Here is a 17,285-nt window from a genome sequence, read left to right on the forward strand (position 1 = left end):
TTATGATATAAATAGCCCTACTTCCGCCTTGCATTTCAGAATAAAACCGCTGACCGAAGTACAGTAGAATAGAAATGTGCTTTGCACAATAACCCCTAACATTTATGTTTTTTATTTTGGTTTTATACCTATTGTAATGACCGTTTTAATATTTTCAAATTCGACTTGTTTTCAAACTGAACAATAAGGTCCAATCGTTTTATTATCAACATGTCTGAAGCCCTGCTTTTATTCTGATGAGTTCGAAGGAAGTAGGATAGAGGAATTGCTGCAAACTGCGCATGCGTGCAGACCGATAAGGATTTAATTTTGGACCTGTGTTCTAGACTAGTGCAAACGGATTGTGTGGGTGAGCTACATTTATCATGATTATGAGGGACTACGGAAACTGATTGCTATATATGATTTTTGACTCGCTGTGGAGATTTCCTGGAGGCTCTGCGGGGTCAGACTGCTCACCAGCCCGCCAACTCTGCACAGATAGCAGCCTGTCAAGCTGCTGATCGCATCTCGCGTCGCGTCTTGGTGATAACTTCACTTGGGAGCAAGTTCGGATGTGGCAAGCAAACTGCAGACGAATGCATAATTTAGCAGACTGGATTTCCGGTAGGCAAAATGAATCACAGCTGTTTGCACAAACGTAATGATGTAACAAAAGGCCAGCGACTAATAAGACTGTACCTGCATTAAATCTCATCAGACGTAACGTACATTTTTTAAATATCAAACGGCTAACATAACATTGTCGTGTGTAAGAACATTTATAATATGTGCTTGGAATAATCTGAGCAACGGCGGCATAAGGTTCAGGCGCGTGCCCCAGTCAGCTGGCAGTACACGTGACGTAAACATCGCAGCTTGTCTGACCTCACAGTAACAAGGAGTGCTGAGCTGTCATTATTTCTTGATGATGTTTTTCATATAAGGCAATTTATGTCATATCATCATTAACGGGTTATTCATCCGACGTGGTCTAATATGCATTTCAATGCATTAACACAGCAAACATGTCAATTGACATTTTCTTGTTCTCCTTGGTGTTGATTCTAGGGACAGTGATGGGAGGCTGTGTGGGGAGGAGTAGGATGGAAGGACAAGGGAGTGCCCGAAGCTCGACAAGAAGCAAAAAACGTGGAGGTAAGAAGCTGGAACACACTGGACTGCAGCCTTGCAAATGCATTAAAAACTCTGCTAAATATAATTGATTTACATTTGTCATGATGTCCTTTTAACCAGACATTCAGAATAAGACATTATTTCTTATGCATTAGTTTTCTGAGTGCTGAAAGGAAAAGGAGTTTGAGAGAACTTGTAAATATTCTAACGGGCCTCGTACTGTTCTATTAGATTATAATGTTATTATAGCTCAAAGTGAATGTCTTCTGTTCAAATGTTGTGTTATTCAGCACCAACCTATGTTACATAAGACACATAATTATGTTAGGACAGATTGTTGGAAACCAGTACATTTTCAAGATGAAGCCTCAACAATTCATGTATTTATGATAAAAATGCAGGTTGGAGTTTAGGATTCCTCGCTACACCCCTGTTGCAATGACGTGTTTCTCTGTCCGAGAGCTTCCTGTCTGTCTCGGGTGTTTAATGTTTCAGGCCCCGTGGCTTAGTCACGTGTCTAATCTGTGCTGAGGGCCTGTGTTGATTCAACAATGTTACATATAAACACCGGTCAATCTATTCCTTGTGGAAAGAAGGAGCGGCGCACTCACCTGGGTCGTCATACATTATGCATGGAGTAGCAGCAGTTGCCAGCACACAGAGTTTTCAGATCAAAGTTTGACCTACTTGGTGCATGACTTGGCTTATGTCAACCTGCTGCAAAATATAATTGTTTCACCTCACAGATCATGTTCACATCCTCAGACCTGCTTTTGCGAGACACAAACACAGAAGGCCTCTGTAATTAACTGGCTGGCTATTAGTTGTGGAAATGCAGCATCTGAGTGACATATTTGCATTTATTCATCTGAGTATTTAAAGAAAAAGAAAGAAAGTCATCCTTTGCCCACACTTTAGCCCCACCTGTCAACCTCATCCCCTTGGGGAAATTCTTCTCTGCCTTTGACCCATCCTTGCTTAAGGAGCAGTGGGCTGCCCCGTAAGGTGCCCGGGGAGTAGCATCTTGCTCAGGGACACTCCAGTAGCTTCTCCTGTAATGGCCTGACAAGGGTTTATTGTCTGTTAATAGGTTTAGCATGTTGCCTTTGGGTATTTCTATCCGGCCTCTAAATAGAGCTGATAGGATTAGGCCTAAAGAAGCAACCTTCAGGCTAGGACAACAACACATACACTCCCAACCCGTTGAACCTGTCTCAATGGACTGATCCTGTGGTATTTAGGGTTTTATGAGTATTTGTTAAGTGGAGCGAGTGGGGTCATTTTAAAATCAACTGCGTGTAATGATGGTTGACTGAGCTGCGAATCGAAGTCTGCACATTGTGGCCAACTTGACCAGGTGGCTGCCGCGTCAATTGAGAGACGAGCTGGTTGGACACGGCTCGGCTGTCCTCCTCAGGGTTGGTGTCTTTTGGTTATTCATGCAGACTCTTAACTGACTCACATCAAACCTCAGAGTAAGAACAGCTATGGGAGTACCCAACTCCAGGGAATACGACTACTATCAAGGGTCAAACATACCCTTTAGGATTTTGCTGAAAAGTAAGTATAGATTTTGGGGTCATCTGAAAAGTGTACTTTCATGTTTTCTGTCTTCACATGTGTGCAGTTGTGCTACATTTGTTGGGCCATAATTTGTTTCTGGGGATTTTGTGTTGAGTTCAAATTACTTGTGCTGTTGATGGTGTTGATATCCTATGACTGCTTTTAGGGCATCACATAATTCATACTACACATGGAAAAAAAAGAACAAATGGTTAAAAATACATTAAAAAACTTGGATAAAGATTGACAGCATCCACATTGCTTCTTCTAATGGAAATGCACGCATTCACGGAAAAAGCTACATTGGTGTCACTTTAATTGGGACGTGAGATGGATTCACTTCAGTTGATGTTTAGCAGATGTTTGCTTATATAGATGCTGATGTTCCTGATTGATGTGCAGCAATAATAATAACCAGACAATAACGCTTTAGTTTACATGACAAGAACTTGATGGATTTCTGTTCTGGAAGAACCTAGTCTGTGTTTTTTCTCATTCAGAAATGTTTGAAATTGAGCAAAATAAACATGGATATTCTGTACGCTGCACAGTACACAGTCAGGCTCACTGACTTACAACAGTAAGGAGGGATACAATATTTGCCAAATATTGTAACACCGAACCAAACCAAAAAGGTGCCCAAAGTAATGTTTTATATACAACAAGGACAAGCTCAAATCAACCATGTTTTGTTTAGTTGTGCTGTTGGACATATTCAAAATGTCAAACCTCATGACTTGAATGTAATTTGTCATAACCCAACGGATCAGAGCAACTTAAAATGATCTTCCAGTCTCTGTCAGTCAGTTAGGACTGACAGATCTTGTTAGGACTCTAGACACTCATAATGTTTGCATTTGTTTGGGTAATTTTTCTGCCTGTCCACAATAACAAAAGTAAACATTGAGTCTTAGAAACCAAGTTTATGCTTGACAAGTACAATCATCATTTGCATAACAAAAAGGTGTATTTTATAATGAAGATGTGCTTTTTATTACTAATGTATAATAAACTAAAATGTTGATAACATGTGTGAATTATGTACTTTATGTACACATGCATAAAATACACCTTGTAAAAATCCCTCAAGGTCACAGTGTGACTTTTATTGTTATATGGTGGCCTGCAAAAATAATGACATAGCAAAGCATTAAATTCTGGAAAATGGCACCTCATGCCCAACCTAATTAACAGAGGCAGACATCTATTCTTCTTATCAACCATTTCACATAAGAGTATTTAAGTTATTTGATTGCAGCGAGGGTTAGTGTGATAATTGATTTGTAGAGCCTTTTTGTTTATGTTTCAGCATGCTTTGGTTTTTAGCCCTGTAGAAGTCCCTGAGTACTTCTGCTTGCTTTCATTGGCCAATGAGTGCTCATCTCTCAACCAATGCCTGGTAGGATAGGGGCAGATAAATCCTGTTGTGTGGAGCCTGATTACTGCCTATAATCCACTGTTTGTGTGCTTGTGTGTGAGTGCATGTCAGTGCGCACATGTTACGAGCCATTGCAGTAATCCACAACACTATAGATAATCAGTTTGATTCCCCTCCCTCTGTGCATCAAATGTACTTTCTTGGTGAGGTGGTCCAGTGGATAATATGTACAAAAAAAGTTTTTGCTGATTTAGTTGGTCAGACATGAATATATTGCTCTCCTTGAAGCAATATATTAGTAACAAATTTAAATTGCCCAACATATTTGAAGTAACCGTAAAGATCTGGCCCGTCAACCTGGCCACCTTTCACACACAGTTTTCTCAGAACTTCACTCCCAAGTTACTGGTTGTACGGCCCTAAAATTCCTTTGACAGTAACTAGCAGCAGGCATTATGCCATTATGTGTATACAGTTGCTGTAGTTACTGCTACCTTTTCTAAAAGTTGTTTGCATGACTGTCCAGCGGAGCATAACTCTTTTGATATCGGGTGGCAGTCTTTTTATTGGTTTACATCAGTCTTTAGATCAGATTGAACTCTGCCTCGCTTTTTCTTTCAGGACGTAATGAGCCCCTCAAGAAGGAGCGTCCAAAGTGGAAGAGTGAGTACCCGATGACGGAGGGCCAGCTAAGGAGTAAGAGGGATGAGTTTTGGGATACGGCTCCTGCCTTTGATGGACGAAAAGAGATCTGGGACGCACTCAGAGCAGCAGCTCTGGCTGCAGAGTGCAATGACCTGGAGCTAGCTCAGGCTATAGTGGATGGAGCTTGCATTACTCTGCCACACGGTATGAACACACACACACACACACACACACACACACACACACACACACACACACACACACACACACACACACACACATACACACACACACACCCTCAGATATAAAAGTGTGTTTTCATGAGCTTTCCTGAGCTGTAAATGTCCTGTACTCAGATGCAGATGCATAAACTCAATGTTCTTAAAATGTCAAAGGACAGTTTTCAGAATGCCATCAGTTGTTCAGAGATTACTGCCCTACTGGTTACATAATAGCTACAGAGCTGCGTGACCTCTGGGAATGGATTGGTGCACAGAAAGCCAGCGTTAGCTTGAGAGAAAAACCCCACTCTATTCTTACAAATGTATCTACCCACACATAAGAGTGCTTTTGCTTTCAAGCATATAGTTCAAGGACACTGGTGTTGTTGATGTAAATATACTTTAAGTCTGAACTCATGCTGTTCCTGGTTTATTGGAGTAGATAATAAGTCTATTATGGAGGGTTAAAGTTAGTTACTGTTGCTGGTAGAAAGATTTTTAGAAATCAGTTTATTTAGTCCATTTTGTTCCTCTGCAGGTTCCCTCACAGAGAGTTACGATGAACTGGGCAATCGCTACCAGCTCCCGGCCTACACTTTAGCCCCGCCTGTCAACCTCATCTCTGAAACATCCAGCGAGAGCCAAGTCTCTGACTCTACACAGAAACAAGCTCAACCGCCTCTGTGCAGACAAGAGTTCCAGCTGCGGGTTCGATTGTCAACAGGTACAAAAACCCACCCAGTATGGCTTTTAATGTATGTATAATACGACATTACAATCTACAGAACTATGTTACACAGATTGCATGCATACAGCATTTCCTCGCCATTAGACACATTTATAATGAATAATATTTCAGTGTCTCAGTATGTCAACTCTATTTATTTTTCTTAGGAAAGGATGTGCGTCTGACAGCCAGCATGGCTGACTCCATCGCTGAGCTAAAGAAACAATTAGAAGAACAGGAAGAAATTGGCGTGACCCGCCAGAGGTGGTTCTTTTCCGGGAAGCTCCTGACTGACAAGACTCGTCTTCAGGACGCCAAGATCCAGAAGGACTTTGTCGTTCAAGTGATTGTGAATATGAACTCTCCAGCGATAGTTAACTGATGAGTGACACAGTGGGCTTTGAAGAGAGGAAATTATAAAGGACGTGCCAGAGAGGGGGGCAGAAGTAGGGCTTGAAATAATTTTCCATTGGCACTGCAGTGGATTTTGTGTACATTTTTATATAAGAAATTATTGCTTTTATATTGCTCCTTTTTGTATTTTTTTCCTTTTTCCAAATGAAGTAAGAATATTGAAAAGCACTGAAACACTTTAGATTAACAGTAGAGTCCTAAGATGCACTTCCCAATGTCCGTCTGTCTGTTCAACTCACAGCTCTATCGTTTACACTCCTTGTCATGTGTGTTTGTACTTGTGCTTCAACTGAATATGGGTCACCTGGGGATCCGAATAAGGAAAATACATTTTCTTTTCTTTTCTTTTCTTTTTTTTTTTAAAGATTTATCTCATGCCATTTGAGAAATAGGGTAAGGATGGCCGAAAACTGTAGAGAAAAATAAAAATGTAAATATCTGTTTCCATATGTGTTGTTTGGTCACGTGACTATGTGCACACTACATTTTCAATTCAAACGTGTATATTTATAATAGAGACATGTAATGTAATGAAGGCACCTTTCTAAAAGGTAATATGAGACGATATTTGTTTTTATTTCATCACTCCAAACAAGATACTGTAGTCTTATGTACAATATGATGCTCACTGTACTTGAATAACTTATCAATAAATATTGTAAATTTAAATGATCATTCTCCATTTTCCTTTTTATTCGGCACTACGCATCACACCTCAGCAGATCATCGTTGATCAGCTGACGTCAAGATGTTTTTGTTACGCTATGCAGTGTTGTTTTTGGGTGAAACAGCGCCATCTACCGGCGAGACACCACCCAGGCCGGGCTGGTCAGCCACGTGAGAGGAGGACACCCACCGTGACGTCATTGGATAAGCGACAGCTTCCACTGGAGCCGCACACAGAGTCGGGGTAACTTGGCTGTTTTCTACCCCGAAAATGGTGAAATCGGGTAAACTTCGATCCGGTACGGGGTCTAAACTCAAGCGGTGGAAGAAAGGACACAGTAGCGACTCAAACCCGCAGACGAGTCGCTTTCGGGAGGCTGCTAAAAGCCGCTACTTCAGCCGACCCACCGGTAAGCTCTCCGTTCACGTTACACGTGGGTCTGTGGCTAGTGCTAACATTAGCTAGCGTCAGCCATTTAACTTGCAACTGCCGAGCTAACTTCATACGCTGCGCCATTACAGCTTTTTCTGCAATCCCAATGAAGCTGTCAGCAGAAAATCCAACTCTCTGTCTCTCTGTCTTTCCTCTTCGCTCAGTTGACCTGACGTGTCAGTGAGTTTAGTTTGTTGGTTCTACGTGATAACAACTGCTGTGTGTCTGTGGCCGACAGAGACACACTGTTTCACTGAGTCGATATTTAAGATAACTACATTTTTGCTCATGCTTAATCAGGCAACGTCACCATCATGAAATAAACTGTTCCGACATTAATAATACAATGTCTGTACGTATGTTGCCAGATAAACACACATAGTTGTGTCTGCTCTATACATTAAACATTACATTTATTTAGGGGTTCTCTAAAATAAGGCTGATTACATCAACACATTGGGTAAACAGTGTAGGTATTATAGTCTCTATCTATACAAGGTCCTCCAATTTTAGGGTACCCAAACAATCATGTTGTCATATTTTATATTTGGTTGTCAATCCAGGGCAGTTATTGACTGCTGGTTAAGTTTATAAGCCATAGATTATATGAGATTGGACTACTTGTTACCCTCTGTCTGTGCTGCACAAAGCTTCAATTCATCCTTGTTTTGGGGGCTTACTGTTGTCAGGCTCATCATTCAGCATATGAAATGCACATTTTGTTGAATCAAAAGTTACAATGCAGACCTAAACGTGTAGTATTATTTTGGTTATATGTTTGTGTTAATCATGAATCTGCATTGTCATCAAATGTGGTGCCTAAATATAAAAACAGTGTGTGTACATGTGGAAGCCCCATCATGCCTGTGAGTGACTTTAATTTGCACCGTGTGGCGGTCAGTTTGATGTAATGGTGTGTGTCTCTGTCTTTTTTTTTCACCCTACAGAAAAGAGTGACCTAACGGTTGATGCTCTTAAGCTTCACAATGATTTGCAGGCAGGTCCGCTGGAGCTTGGTAGCCGTAAAGATGTCAGTATGGAAGAGGAGCCATGTGGGTCTTTTTCAGGGCGGACCACAGGTACCTTCCTGAGCGGCCTGTCAGACTGCTCCAACCTGACGTTCAGAAAGGTGCAGCGCTACTGGGAATCCAATTCAGCTCCTCACAAAGAGGTAGGCATGGCACTGAAGATGGGTAATTTATTCACAGCCCAAAAATGCGTAAATGGCTTTAACCACTTGTTTGTGGTCAAATCGGCTTGTTGCATTTGGAGCAAAAGCAAAAAAAATATGGTACCTTTGAGAAGTTAATCTAAAAATACCAACATTACTAACAAATATATACTTTGAAATACAATATGCAGTTATTCCCTGAAGCTGTAACATGAATTTGCCTCACAGATCTGTGCAGTGTTGGCAGCTGTTACTGAAGTGATCCGTAGCCAAGGAGGGAAGGAAACAGAAACAGAGTACTTTGCTGCTTTGGTGAGCGCTGCCCTTAAAGAGACAAAACTAAAACATTTACTACGACATTACCAAAGTACTTGTGTTGAAGGTGATGGTGAACCTCGGTGTTGTGTTTAAAAATGCAGCATGTGTGTGCTTTCTGCAGATGACCACACTGGAGGTTGTAGATTCAGCTGAGTCTCTCGCTGCAGTGGCGTACCTTCTCAACCTCGTCATGAAACGGTTGGACTTGAAAAAAAATTGTCTCCAAAATAAATCTTCCATTCATGTCTAGGCGTGACTTACTTATAGAAAAAACTACTTGAATGTTTTTCATCTTTTTGGCGTTCTGTGTTTCCCAGAGTTCCTGTTCCTGTGCTCATGTCAAAGTTCTCGGACACCACCATGGCTCTGATGGAGGTCATGTCCAAACAGGCCATGTTTGAGACCGCCTCGGCTCTTCGATGGGTGAGTGGATTTGTCCCCAGTTGTCTTTTCATTTTATTGACGAAAACCGCAGCATGGATTTAAGTTTGATATTTTTGCATCTATAGATCCTGTCATGCCTTGCCACTTTGTTGAGGAAGCAGGATATATCCGTCTGGACATACCCATCTACTCTTCAGGCTTACCATGGTCTTCTCAGCTTCACAGTGCATAGCAAGCCTAAGGTCCGTCTCACCCGCCTGCTAATAACGGCCTCACAAGTATTACATGTTGAATGCGATGCTAAAATTCATACAAATTATTACTTAGTCTTTTTTAGTTTCCTAATTTATGTTGTTTATATGTTCTTTTAAAAATAAAATAATTAACTGTTTTGCCCTTCATCATTATTATTATTATTATTATTATTATTATTATTATTATTATCACAATTCACTTTGTCGGAAAGAAGAGAAACATACTTTCAATCTTCTGTGTGTTTGCACAAATGGAAAATTGACAACCAAACTGACTTTGAAAATAATTTCATGTCCCCTTTTTCCCCTCAGGTTCGTAAAGCAGCACAGCAAGGCGTTTGCGCCATTCTTAGAGGTAGTGACTTCCTGTTTACAGACAATGCCCCGACCCATCACCCTGCTGCATTGACCTCAGCCAAGTTCTGCATGAAAGAAATGGAGCAGGCAGGAGGTAAGACTATTTTTTTCTTTCTGTGGGAGTTTATGCTTGTGCAGAGAGATGTAGTTTATGTGTATTTATTTCCCCCTCAGGCAGCAAAGAGGACACCACCACACTTCACGTGCTGGGTCTTCTGAAGGAGTTGATAGGGACATTTCCCCTAGGCGCTGTCAAGTCCTGTTGTGAGACTCTGCTGCGAGTGATGACACTCAGCCATGTGGTAAGAGCACAGACACATTCATAGGTGCAGCCAGATACCCTTTGTTCATCTACGTGGATACTGGGGTGTAGCGTTTTAACATGGCTGCTATGTTTCTGACTTCAGCTGGTGACCGCTAGTGCCATGCAGGCTTTTCATAAGCTATTCAACGCAAAGCCAAACGCTTCAACCCTCTCACCAGAACTCAACGCACAGATCATCACAGTGAGTGAATTCAAACGGAACAAATGAGGCAAAATCATCATGTGAAATGTGTTGTGGAAGCTAATACGTCGTTCCTCATCCTCAGGCTCTGTATGACTATCTTCCCAGTGAGAATGACTTGCAGCCTCTGCTGGCTTGGCTCGCTGTCATGGAGAAAGCGCATGTCCACTTGGCGAAGTAATAACGTTTAATAACTTTCTCGTCATCATGTAGTTGTGTGTTTTCTACTACAACAGTTTGTGTGTCTTTGTGTAGTTTGCAGAGTTCTCTGAGTTTGGCTCACCTCCCTCGCCTCTTCTCTGCGGCCACAACCTGCCTGTTGTCCCCTCACACGCAGGTGGTTTCTGCAGCCACCAATACACTAAAGGTAAATAAGTGATCCATCCACGTTGAGTTGACAACGCTTGTTTGTCACGGCGTGCTCGGCTCAGTGGCGCAGTTCTGGATCGTTATTAGAGACATGGTAGTCTGGAAACTAACTAAATCCTCAAACTATGGGAATTCACCAAAACAATTTAGTCTCCCTTTTTTTCAGTGTGTGAAGGGTCCTTAATGATTTATTGATGCTTATCTGTTTCAGACATTGTTGAATGAATGTGTCGCCCCTCACATGGAGGGAATGGGCATGATCACTGCCACAGCCTCGGCAGGGAATCCCTCCTATGTCTGCAAAATGTTTCGGTAAGCTCCTGAGCTGTTATCTAATCTGAGTCTTTCCCCTTTTCTACGCAGAGACGACATGTAAATGCTCATCATGATACCTGTGTGTTTCAGCATCATAGAAGAAGGATTGTCTTATCGTTTCCATGCCTCCTGGCCATTTGTGATGCAGATTCTGGGTTGCTTCTATCGAGCTGCAGGGAAACAAGCTCACCCCATCATGACCAAGGTATAGACACCGCAACGTTTGGAGACGATTATGTGAGCAGAGCAAGTTCACAGTTTGCCTGAGCCTTTGTGTTGTGTCCTTTGAACAGTCCCTGCAGTCTCTGGCAGACCTGCGCGCCACTCCTCATTTTCCCTTCAGCGGGGAGTTGGACCTGGCTGTAGGAGGAGCTGTAGAGAGCATGGGGCCTGAAGTGGTGCTGGGTGCTGTGCCTCTCAACATCACAGGCTACGAGTAAGTACAAAGGCATACGTGCGCTGTGGACCGGTCTTTGTGTCTTTATAGTACTTTAGCTAACGGGTTGTTTTTTTTCCACCAGGGATGACTTGGAGTTCCCACGCAGCTGGCTGATCCCGGTCATACGCGACCACGTGAAGAACACTCGCCTTGGTTTCTTCTCTTCCTACTTCCTCCCTCTGGCCTCTACACTCAGGCAGAGAGGTGAACATATGTGTGATGCTCCACTTCGGGGTTGGACTGTGATACTGGATTTACTGTTTGTGTGTTAACGAAGGACATTTTGTGTTGTAGCTGACGAATTAGAGGATCCAGGACACAAACTTGAGGCTAGAGTCTACAGGACATTACAGACACAGGTAGCTCTACACCGACTTTAACTTGGTTTTCAGAGTAAAGAGTTCCAGTGACTGAGTTGTTAAGAGGTGCATGCCTGTACTTTTCTTTCAGATTTGGACCATGCTTCCTGGCTTCTGTACATGTCCTGTGGACCTAATGGCATCCTTCAAAAGTATTGCCCGCACACTCGGTATGGTTGTGAATGAACGGCCGGACCTTCGGCTCACAGTATGCCAGGCTCTACGCACGATTGTCAACAAGAGCTGCTCGACCGGTAGGAAGACTTGCATATTTACACAAAGAGGCACAACATATAAAAACTGCTACTTATTCTTGAATGAAATGATTCCAAAACCTTTTGTGTCTGCGTTATGTCTGCAGAGGAAGAAAAAGCTGAAGTGGGCCGCTTCTCCAAGAACTTCCTGCCCATCCTTTTCAACGTGTACAACCAGCAGCCGGAAGCTGGAGAGTCCGGCACCTACAGGATGGCTGTGCTAGACACCATCAAGGTCTACCTAACAATCACCGACACACAGGTCAGTTAGGTCGTCTCGCATACGGCTAGTTAACTGGTATTACAAGCCAATACTGAGATGCTGAAGTGTGCCAGAGGTGGATGGCTTGACATGCATCAGAAAATGCATTTATTGGGTAATTTTTCTTTCGCTGGTGTATCACTTATCAAAACTATTCTCCTCAGATGGTCTGCACATTCCTGCAAAAAGCCACAGAGAGATTGAGCAGCTCTGACTCCACTGAGTTCACAAGGTAAGACACAAATGTAAATCTGTTGTGACAGGATTATGTCTGCTTTTTCAGTTCATTGTACATTTTAGAATATGGAACATTTCATTTTACAAGGTTCTTTTGTCACAGAAAACCTAAAAAGTCAAAAATGAAAATCTCAAAGGTTTTGGGAAAGTAATGAAATAATTAACATGCCTTTTTAAAAGAAAGATGCTCAACCATACCAGACAGCTATATAAAAGTTTTGTGTCTTTTTTTTTATAGCAAACTATTGTCTCATTCATTTACATCATTTAAGATATACTGTATGCTTTGTTCTCACTTTTTCATGTATACACTGAGATTTTACAAAGTGTTTGGTCATGTAAATTTCATTAAAAGTCATGGAAATCCATTGGTCAAAATGTGTATGAACCCTGATCATACTTACTCTGACATCTCTACTTCTCAGGATGTCAATGATGGACCTTGTAGTTGCCATGGCTCCCTCTTTAGATGAGGCCACCTTAACTAAAACCTTTGAGCTGATTAGGCCATATTTGGAGGTAAGAGGATAAAGATTGTGCTTTACGGCCCATCCAGTTTTGTTCAAAAGCTTATGAACCTAAATATTGATATGTTTTTAAAACTATCTGTTGTTGCGTTGTTGTTTTTTTCAGACTAAGGAGCCAGGCATGCAGAAGAAGGCGTACCGTGTGCTGGAGGAGATGTGCGGAGGAGAGGGAGATGACTGCAGATCGTTTGTCGTGAATAATCTAGAAACACTCAAAGTCGTCCTGCTCGAAACTCTGAAAAATGCCTCCTCACCAGCAAAGAGGGTAAGACTGCTGTGTAGGGAGACATAAAACACAGCTGACATTAGATGGAAAAAAAACAAACACTTATTTGGTTATTAATTCACGATGCTTTCTGACTGTATCTCTCTGATTTGTTCGATCTTGTTTTGCGCTTTTTTAGCCGAGACTAAAGTGTCTGATTCACATTGTGAAAAGGCTTGATGAAGAACACATAGACTTCATAACAACACTGCTGCCAGAGGTACAAGACACAAAACATGCTTGCCAACATATACAGACTGATTACCAATAGAAAACATTTTAATGAGATTGCTCTCTTGGCCAGGTGATTATCTGCACCAAGGAGGTGTCTGTTGGAGCGCGTAAGAACGCCTACACGCTGCTGGTGGAAATAGGAAACGCATTTGTCCGCTTCCATGGGAACACAATTGGTAATGTGTGTGGGTGGTGGTCAAGTTTCTCATTTTGACAATTTGATAAATATATTAATTGAGTGTCTCTCTGATCCAGATGCCACGGAGCAGTACTTGCCGTTAGTGTACGCCGGACTCACAGGCTCCGTCACTATGATCACCTGTACCGTGTTGGCGCTAACCCGACTGGTGTTTGAGTATAAAGGTGAGCCCGCTGACTTGCCCCAATTTACTGTTGGTATTCTAAATACTTGTCTTTGTGGACTGGATTCAATCTGGTGCTTCTTTTTCATTTTTAGACGCGATAGATCTGAACACCAGAGAGCAGCTGCTGCACAATGTGTGTCTGCTGCTGACCTCTCGTACCAGAGAGATAGTCAAAGCTGCCTTAGGCTTCATCAAGGTCATCCTCTTCATCATGGACCCCAAGACGCTGGCATCACATGCCGCTCTCATGGTAGGCATTGACATCATAGATACTATTCTATGAGAGACAGCTGTGCCCTTGTTTATTACAGTATGTACTCTGTGCGTTCAGATGGAGGGAGTTGGGAACATCAAAGACGACGTGAGGAGGCACTTCAGAACCAAACTGAAGAACATCTTTACTAAGTTCATCAGGAAGTTTGGGTAAATGCTGGTTTTCTTAACTTTTTAAAGACACGATAAGAATCACCTGGAAACTATTCAGCTAACAACAAAGAACAAGCAGAGTGAATGCATGTATCATGCTCTGCAAGTAGGTGTGTCTTCGTATGTGGATTTATGATGTGGAGCCTCAACAGAGTTGATTGCCTTGTATTCTGTTTTTGATTGGGAACTGGTATTTGATAATCAGGACACATTTTATTTATTTTTTGCTCTAATAATGTTCGTTTGTCTTTTACCAGTGAACCAAATCAGTTTCATTGTAAACATTGTGCAGTGAAGATATTAGAAGATGTTAGCATTTGATTTGTATGCTAACATTTACAAAGGGGTGCTTTGTTGAATAATGGCAGCATCTGTTTAACACAGCTGACTCCCCCTAATCCAATTGTTTTGCACTTGTTGTTGTGCATTTGTCTTATTCTATGTTATATTTCCAGTTTCAAGATGGTGAAAAAAATGCTGCCTGCAGAACACCACAAGGTCCTTACAAACATCCGCAAGCAAGAGGCTCGCACCAAGAGGCAGAAACAGGTTTCAGAGGATCAGGATGACTCCGACAGCGAAGACGAGGCACCTAAAACCAAGAGCCAAAGGTAGACTGTTGTTCCCCAAACAAAGTTCTGCGTGCCCTCATATATTTACCCATTTGCTCTGTTAAAAAACATCTGTCTTCTCCTCTGTAGTATTGAGGACATACTTGCAGACTCAGACAGTGATTTGTCAGAGGACGAAGGAAAGAAGAAGTATGCTCAGAAGAAAACGGGTAAACCGCAGAAAGCAAAGGCCTGGCTTAAAGAGGGAGGGGAAGATGACCCTCTTAACTTCCTGGATCCCAAGGTTTCCCAGAGAGTGCTAGGTGAGCCTACTTTTTGATTTGTCAAATGGAAGTGGACTACAGCCTGTGGAGGTATTTGTTAATATGACTTATTGTTATTTCTCAGCCACCAACCCAGCGAGGAAAAAGAGTGCCAAGGTTGAACACGGCTTCAAGGTGACATCAGACGGACGGCTGATCATCAGAGAGGATGACGCGGAGGATGCAAAAGACAACGGTAAGAGGAATCCTGTAATTAAGCCAAACCCGTCTTGTACAATGCAATATGTCTGAACAGATTGTGACAATAATGTATTACTTCTCCAACAGATGAGGGAGAGATGAAAGATATCCTCGAAGAGGCTGGAGTCAAGAGTGTAAGTACTTGTTTAAGAGTCGTTATATCGCTGTCGAGACATTTTGCTGTGTTTTATTCATTCTCTACATTTTTGTTTTTTAATCCCTCTCAGAAAAAGTCCCAGAAAAGGAATTTCCAAAATGACAACTTCGATGAAGACATGGACATTCAACCCCAGCTAAAATATAAAGGTAGGACTATGGTTGGGGGATTTTTCAGATGAGAATCTCTTTTGGGCAGGTTCTGGAGTTGCACCATGTCATGTCCATGATGTATTGTGATTTAGGCTAATCGGCACATTTCTTTCCTCAGCTGGGGGCTCCGGTATCCACAGAGCTCTGGGAGGAAGAGAAGACACGGGGTCAGACTACAAGTCAAAGGTGAGTCCGGCAGCATGCAGAAGCTCACGCTGCAGGAGTTGTTGCTTAGAAACTTCAGTTCTGAGTGTCTGTTTTTGCGTCCTACTTTTCAGAAAGGAAAAGGAGACGTGAAGAAAGTAGGAAAGCATGATCCTTATGCTTACATCCCTTTGAAGAAGTCCCAGCTCAATCGAAGGTAACAATTGTCGTCAGGAGAATTTCATAAGCTTTTCTCACAAGGAATTGGTTTGCCAGAATGTCAGACGCTAACGGGTTGCATCCCTGGTGTGTTCACAGAAAGCGGGCCAAACTGCAGGGCCAGTTCCAGGGCATGGTGAGAGGAGCCCAGAAGGGGGCGCTGTCTGGAAAGAAAATGCAGATGAAAAAGAGGAAATCCTGAAGAGCGTTATTCTAAGTGTGTGTGTGTGTGTGTGTGTGCGAGGTTCTGTTTATAGACATACTAATATGTAGACATAAACTCTGTATGTTTGTGTGTGTTCCCTACAGACTGTCATTGAAGGTGAAACCAGTTTGTTTTTAAACTGTTCCTTCGTTCAAAGGTCTCTGACGTCATACATTTGTGGACTTTTGGCTTTTGAAGAAAACCATGCAACTATAATCTGTTGGTTCTGTATGAGATAAAAATCCCCTACTGTACAAAAACTGTTTTGACTGCTTTTAAGCGACCACAAAGCAACTCTGTCTATCTGCAGCAATTCTCGCATTTATTACAGCAATCTTTTTAATTGTATTTTTGCTGCATGTTGGTCCTTGGGTGGTTTGGATGTCTCACACTTTCTCAAAACACCATCACACAGCTTTGTGAGTTAAATTAATTTTTTTTAATTTTTTAGCAGAATTATATGGCGTGTATTATACGACATAATACAACAATTTAAGCCAATTGCAGACATGCAACGGCGCTTGGTTTTGAGTTTGAAGTGTGCTTTACAACGCAGCCTGTTGGTGTCTGGACGGAGGGGATGGCCAACTGGGCTGCATTCATTCAATCACACAATACAGCAGTTGTCCTTGCAGACACACCTGGTGGAGATCTGCGCTCTCCTGAGAGCGCCGCTTTACCTTTTTCTATTTTGCACTGGAGGGCGCTGTAGACTTCATAATTATTACCAGTGAACAAAAGTGTTCATTAATGTATTCAAGATTATTTAATTAAATACAAATTTGGAGCCGTTTCTGTATTGAAAAGTTTGAAGCAATATTTTTTTATAATCCTGACCAAAAGCCCAGTTATCTCCCACCCAGTTGCTTGCAGTTGGTTTTTCATGTAACTTTAATGCAGCTCCATAAAGGGTGAGTGTACATACCATTATCCTTGTGTGATTCATTTCTCCTGATGGACTGCAGCAGAGCGAGTCCATCAGGACCCCCCTTATCGTACTTTTTTGTGTCTGAGCACAGTGTCGGTCAGTGTTTCTGAGCAGGGGAGCAGCTCTGGACGCATTCAGGACATTCTCAGCAGCCATCGAGCGCACTGCAGTCAAATGTATATTCAATAGCTTCAGAACGT

The 17,285-nt window shown here is 42.1% G+C and overlaps 2 protein-coding genes across 2 annotated transcripts; both read left to right on the plus strand.

Moving 5' to 3' along the window:
• The first annotated feature begins 296 nt into the window (after positions 1 to 296).
• ubtd1a (ubiquitin domain containing 1a) lies at positions 297 to 6,687 on the plus strand. Its single transcript, XM_068568103.1, has 5 exons — positions 297 to 606; positions 1,051 to 1,137; positions 4,679 to 4,906; positions 5,462 to 5,647; positions 5,818 to 6,687. Exons 1-5 carry the CDS (start codon positions 555 to 557, stop codon positions 6,030 to 6,032), a joined length of 768 nt encoding a protein of 255 aa, XP_068424204.1. The 5' UTR covers positions 297 to 554; the 3' UTR covers positions 6,033 to 6,687.
• A 258-nt stretch (positions 6,688 to 6,945) lies between these two features.
• On the plus strand, positions 6,946 to 17,009 carry rrp12 (ribosomal RNA processing 12 homolog). Its single transcript, XM_068568686.1, has 34 exons — positions 6,946 to 7,140; positions 8,111 to 8,334; positions 8,563 to 8,646; positions 8,774 to 8,850; positions 8,970 to 9,075; positions 9,162 to 9,278; positions 9,603 to 9,741; positions 9,822 to 9,949; positions 10,055 to 10,153; positions 10,239 to 10,330; positions 10,409 to 10,520; positions 10,734 to 10,834; positions 10,928 to 11,042; positions 11,131 to 11,273; positions 11,359 to 11,480; positions 11,571 to 11,635; positions 11,727 to 11,889; positions 11,997 to 12,151; positions 12,316 to 12,383; positions 12,814 to 12,907; positions 13,022 to 13,180; positions 13,320 to 13,400; positions 13,485 to 13,590; positions 13,670 to 13,777; positions 13,872 to 14,029; positions 14,111 to 14,202; positions 14,661 to 14,816; positions 14,907 to 15,079; positions 15,165 to 15,275; positions 15,368 to 15,414; positions 15,508 to 15,586; positions 15,708 to 15,775; positions 15,868 to 15,950; positions 16,052 to 17,009. Exons 1-34 carry the CDS (start codon positions 7,002 to 7,004, stop codon positions 16,152 to 16,154), a joined length of 3,867 nt encoding a protein of 1,288 aa, XP_068424787.1. The 5' UTR covers positions 6,946 to 7,001; the 3' UTR covers positions 16,155 to 17,009.
• The last annotated feature ends 276 nt before the right edge of the window (positions 17,010 to 17,285 follow it).

Source organism: Clinocottus analis, unplaced genomic scaffold, assembly GCF_023055335.1.
Source record: "Clinocottus analis isolate CAN_PGR_092001 unplaced genomic scaffold, fCliAna1.0.p SCAF_8, whole genome shotgun sequence".
NCBI lineage: Eukaryota > Metazoa > Chordata > Actinopteri > Perciformes > Cottidae > Clinocottus > Clinocottus analis.

What these genes read in the sequence shown, in the direction of transcription:
- rrp12 (XM_068568686.1), top strand. Translation starts at nt 7,002, where the DNA reads ATGGTGAAATCGGGTAAACTTCGATCCGGTACGGGGTCTAAACTCAAG. An exon ending in CTACTTCAGCCGACCCACCG is followed by an intron (nt 7,141 to 8,110) that starts GTAAGCTCTCCG and finishes TTCACCCTACAG; the next exon opens with AAAAGAGTGACCTAACGGTT. An exon ending in TGATGACACTCAGCCATGTG is followed by an intron (nt 9,950 to 10,054) that starts GTAAGAGCACAG and finishes TTCTGACTTCAG; the next exon opens with CTGGTGACCGCTAGTGCCAT.
- ubtd1a (XM_068568103.1), top strand. Translation starts at nt 555, where the DNA reads ATGTGGCAAGCAAACTGCAGACGAATGCATAATTTAGCAGACTGGATT. An exon ending in AAGAAGCAAAAAACGTGGAG is followed by an intron (nt 1,138 to 4,678) that starts GTAAGAAGCTGG and finishes TTTTTCTTTCAG; the next exon opens with GACGTAATGAGCCCCTCAAG. An exon ending in TTGCATTACTCTGCCACACG is followed by an intron (nt 4,907 to 5,461) that starts GTATGAACACAC and finishes GTTCCTCTGCAG; the next exon opens with GTTCCCTCACAGAGAGTTAC.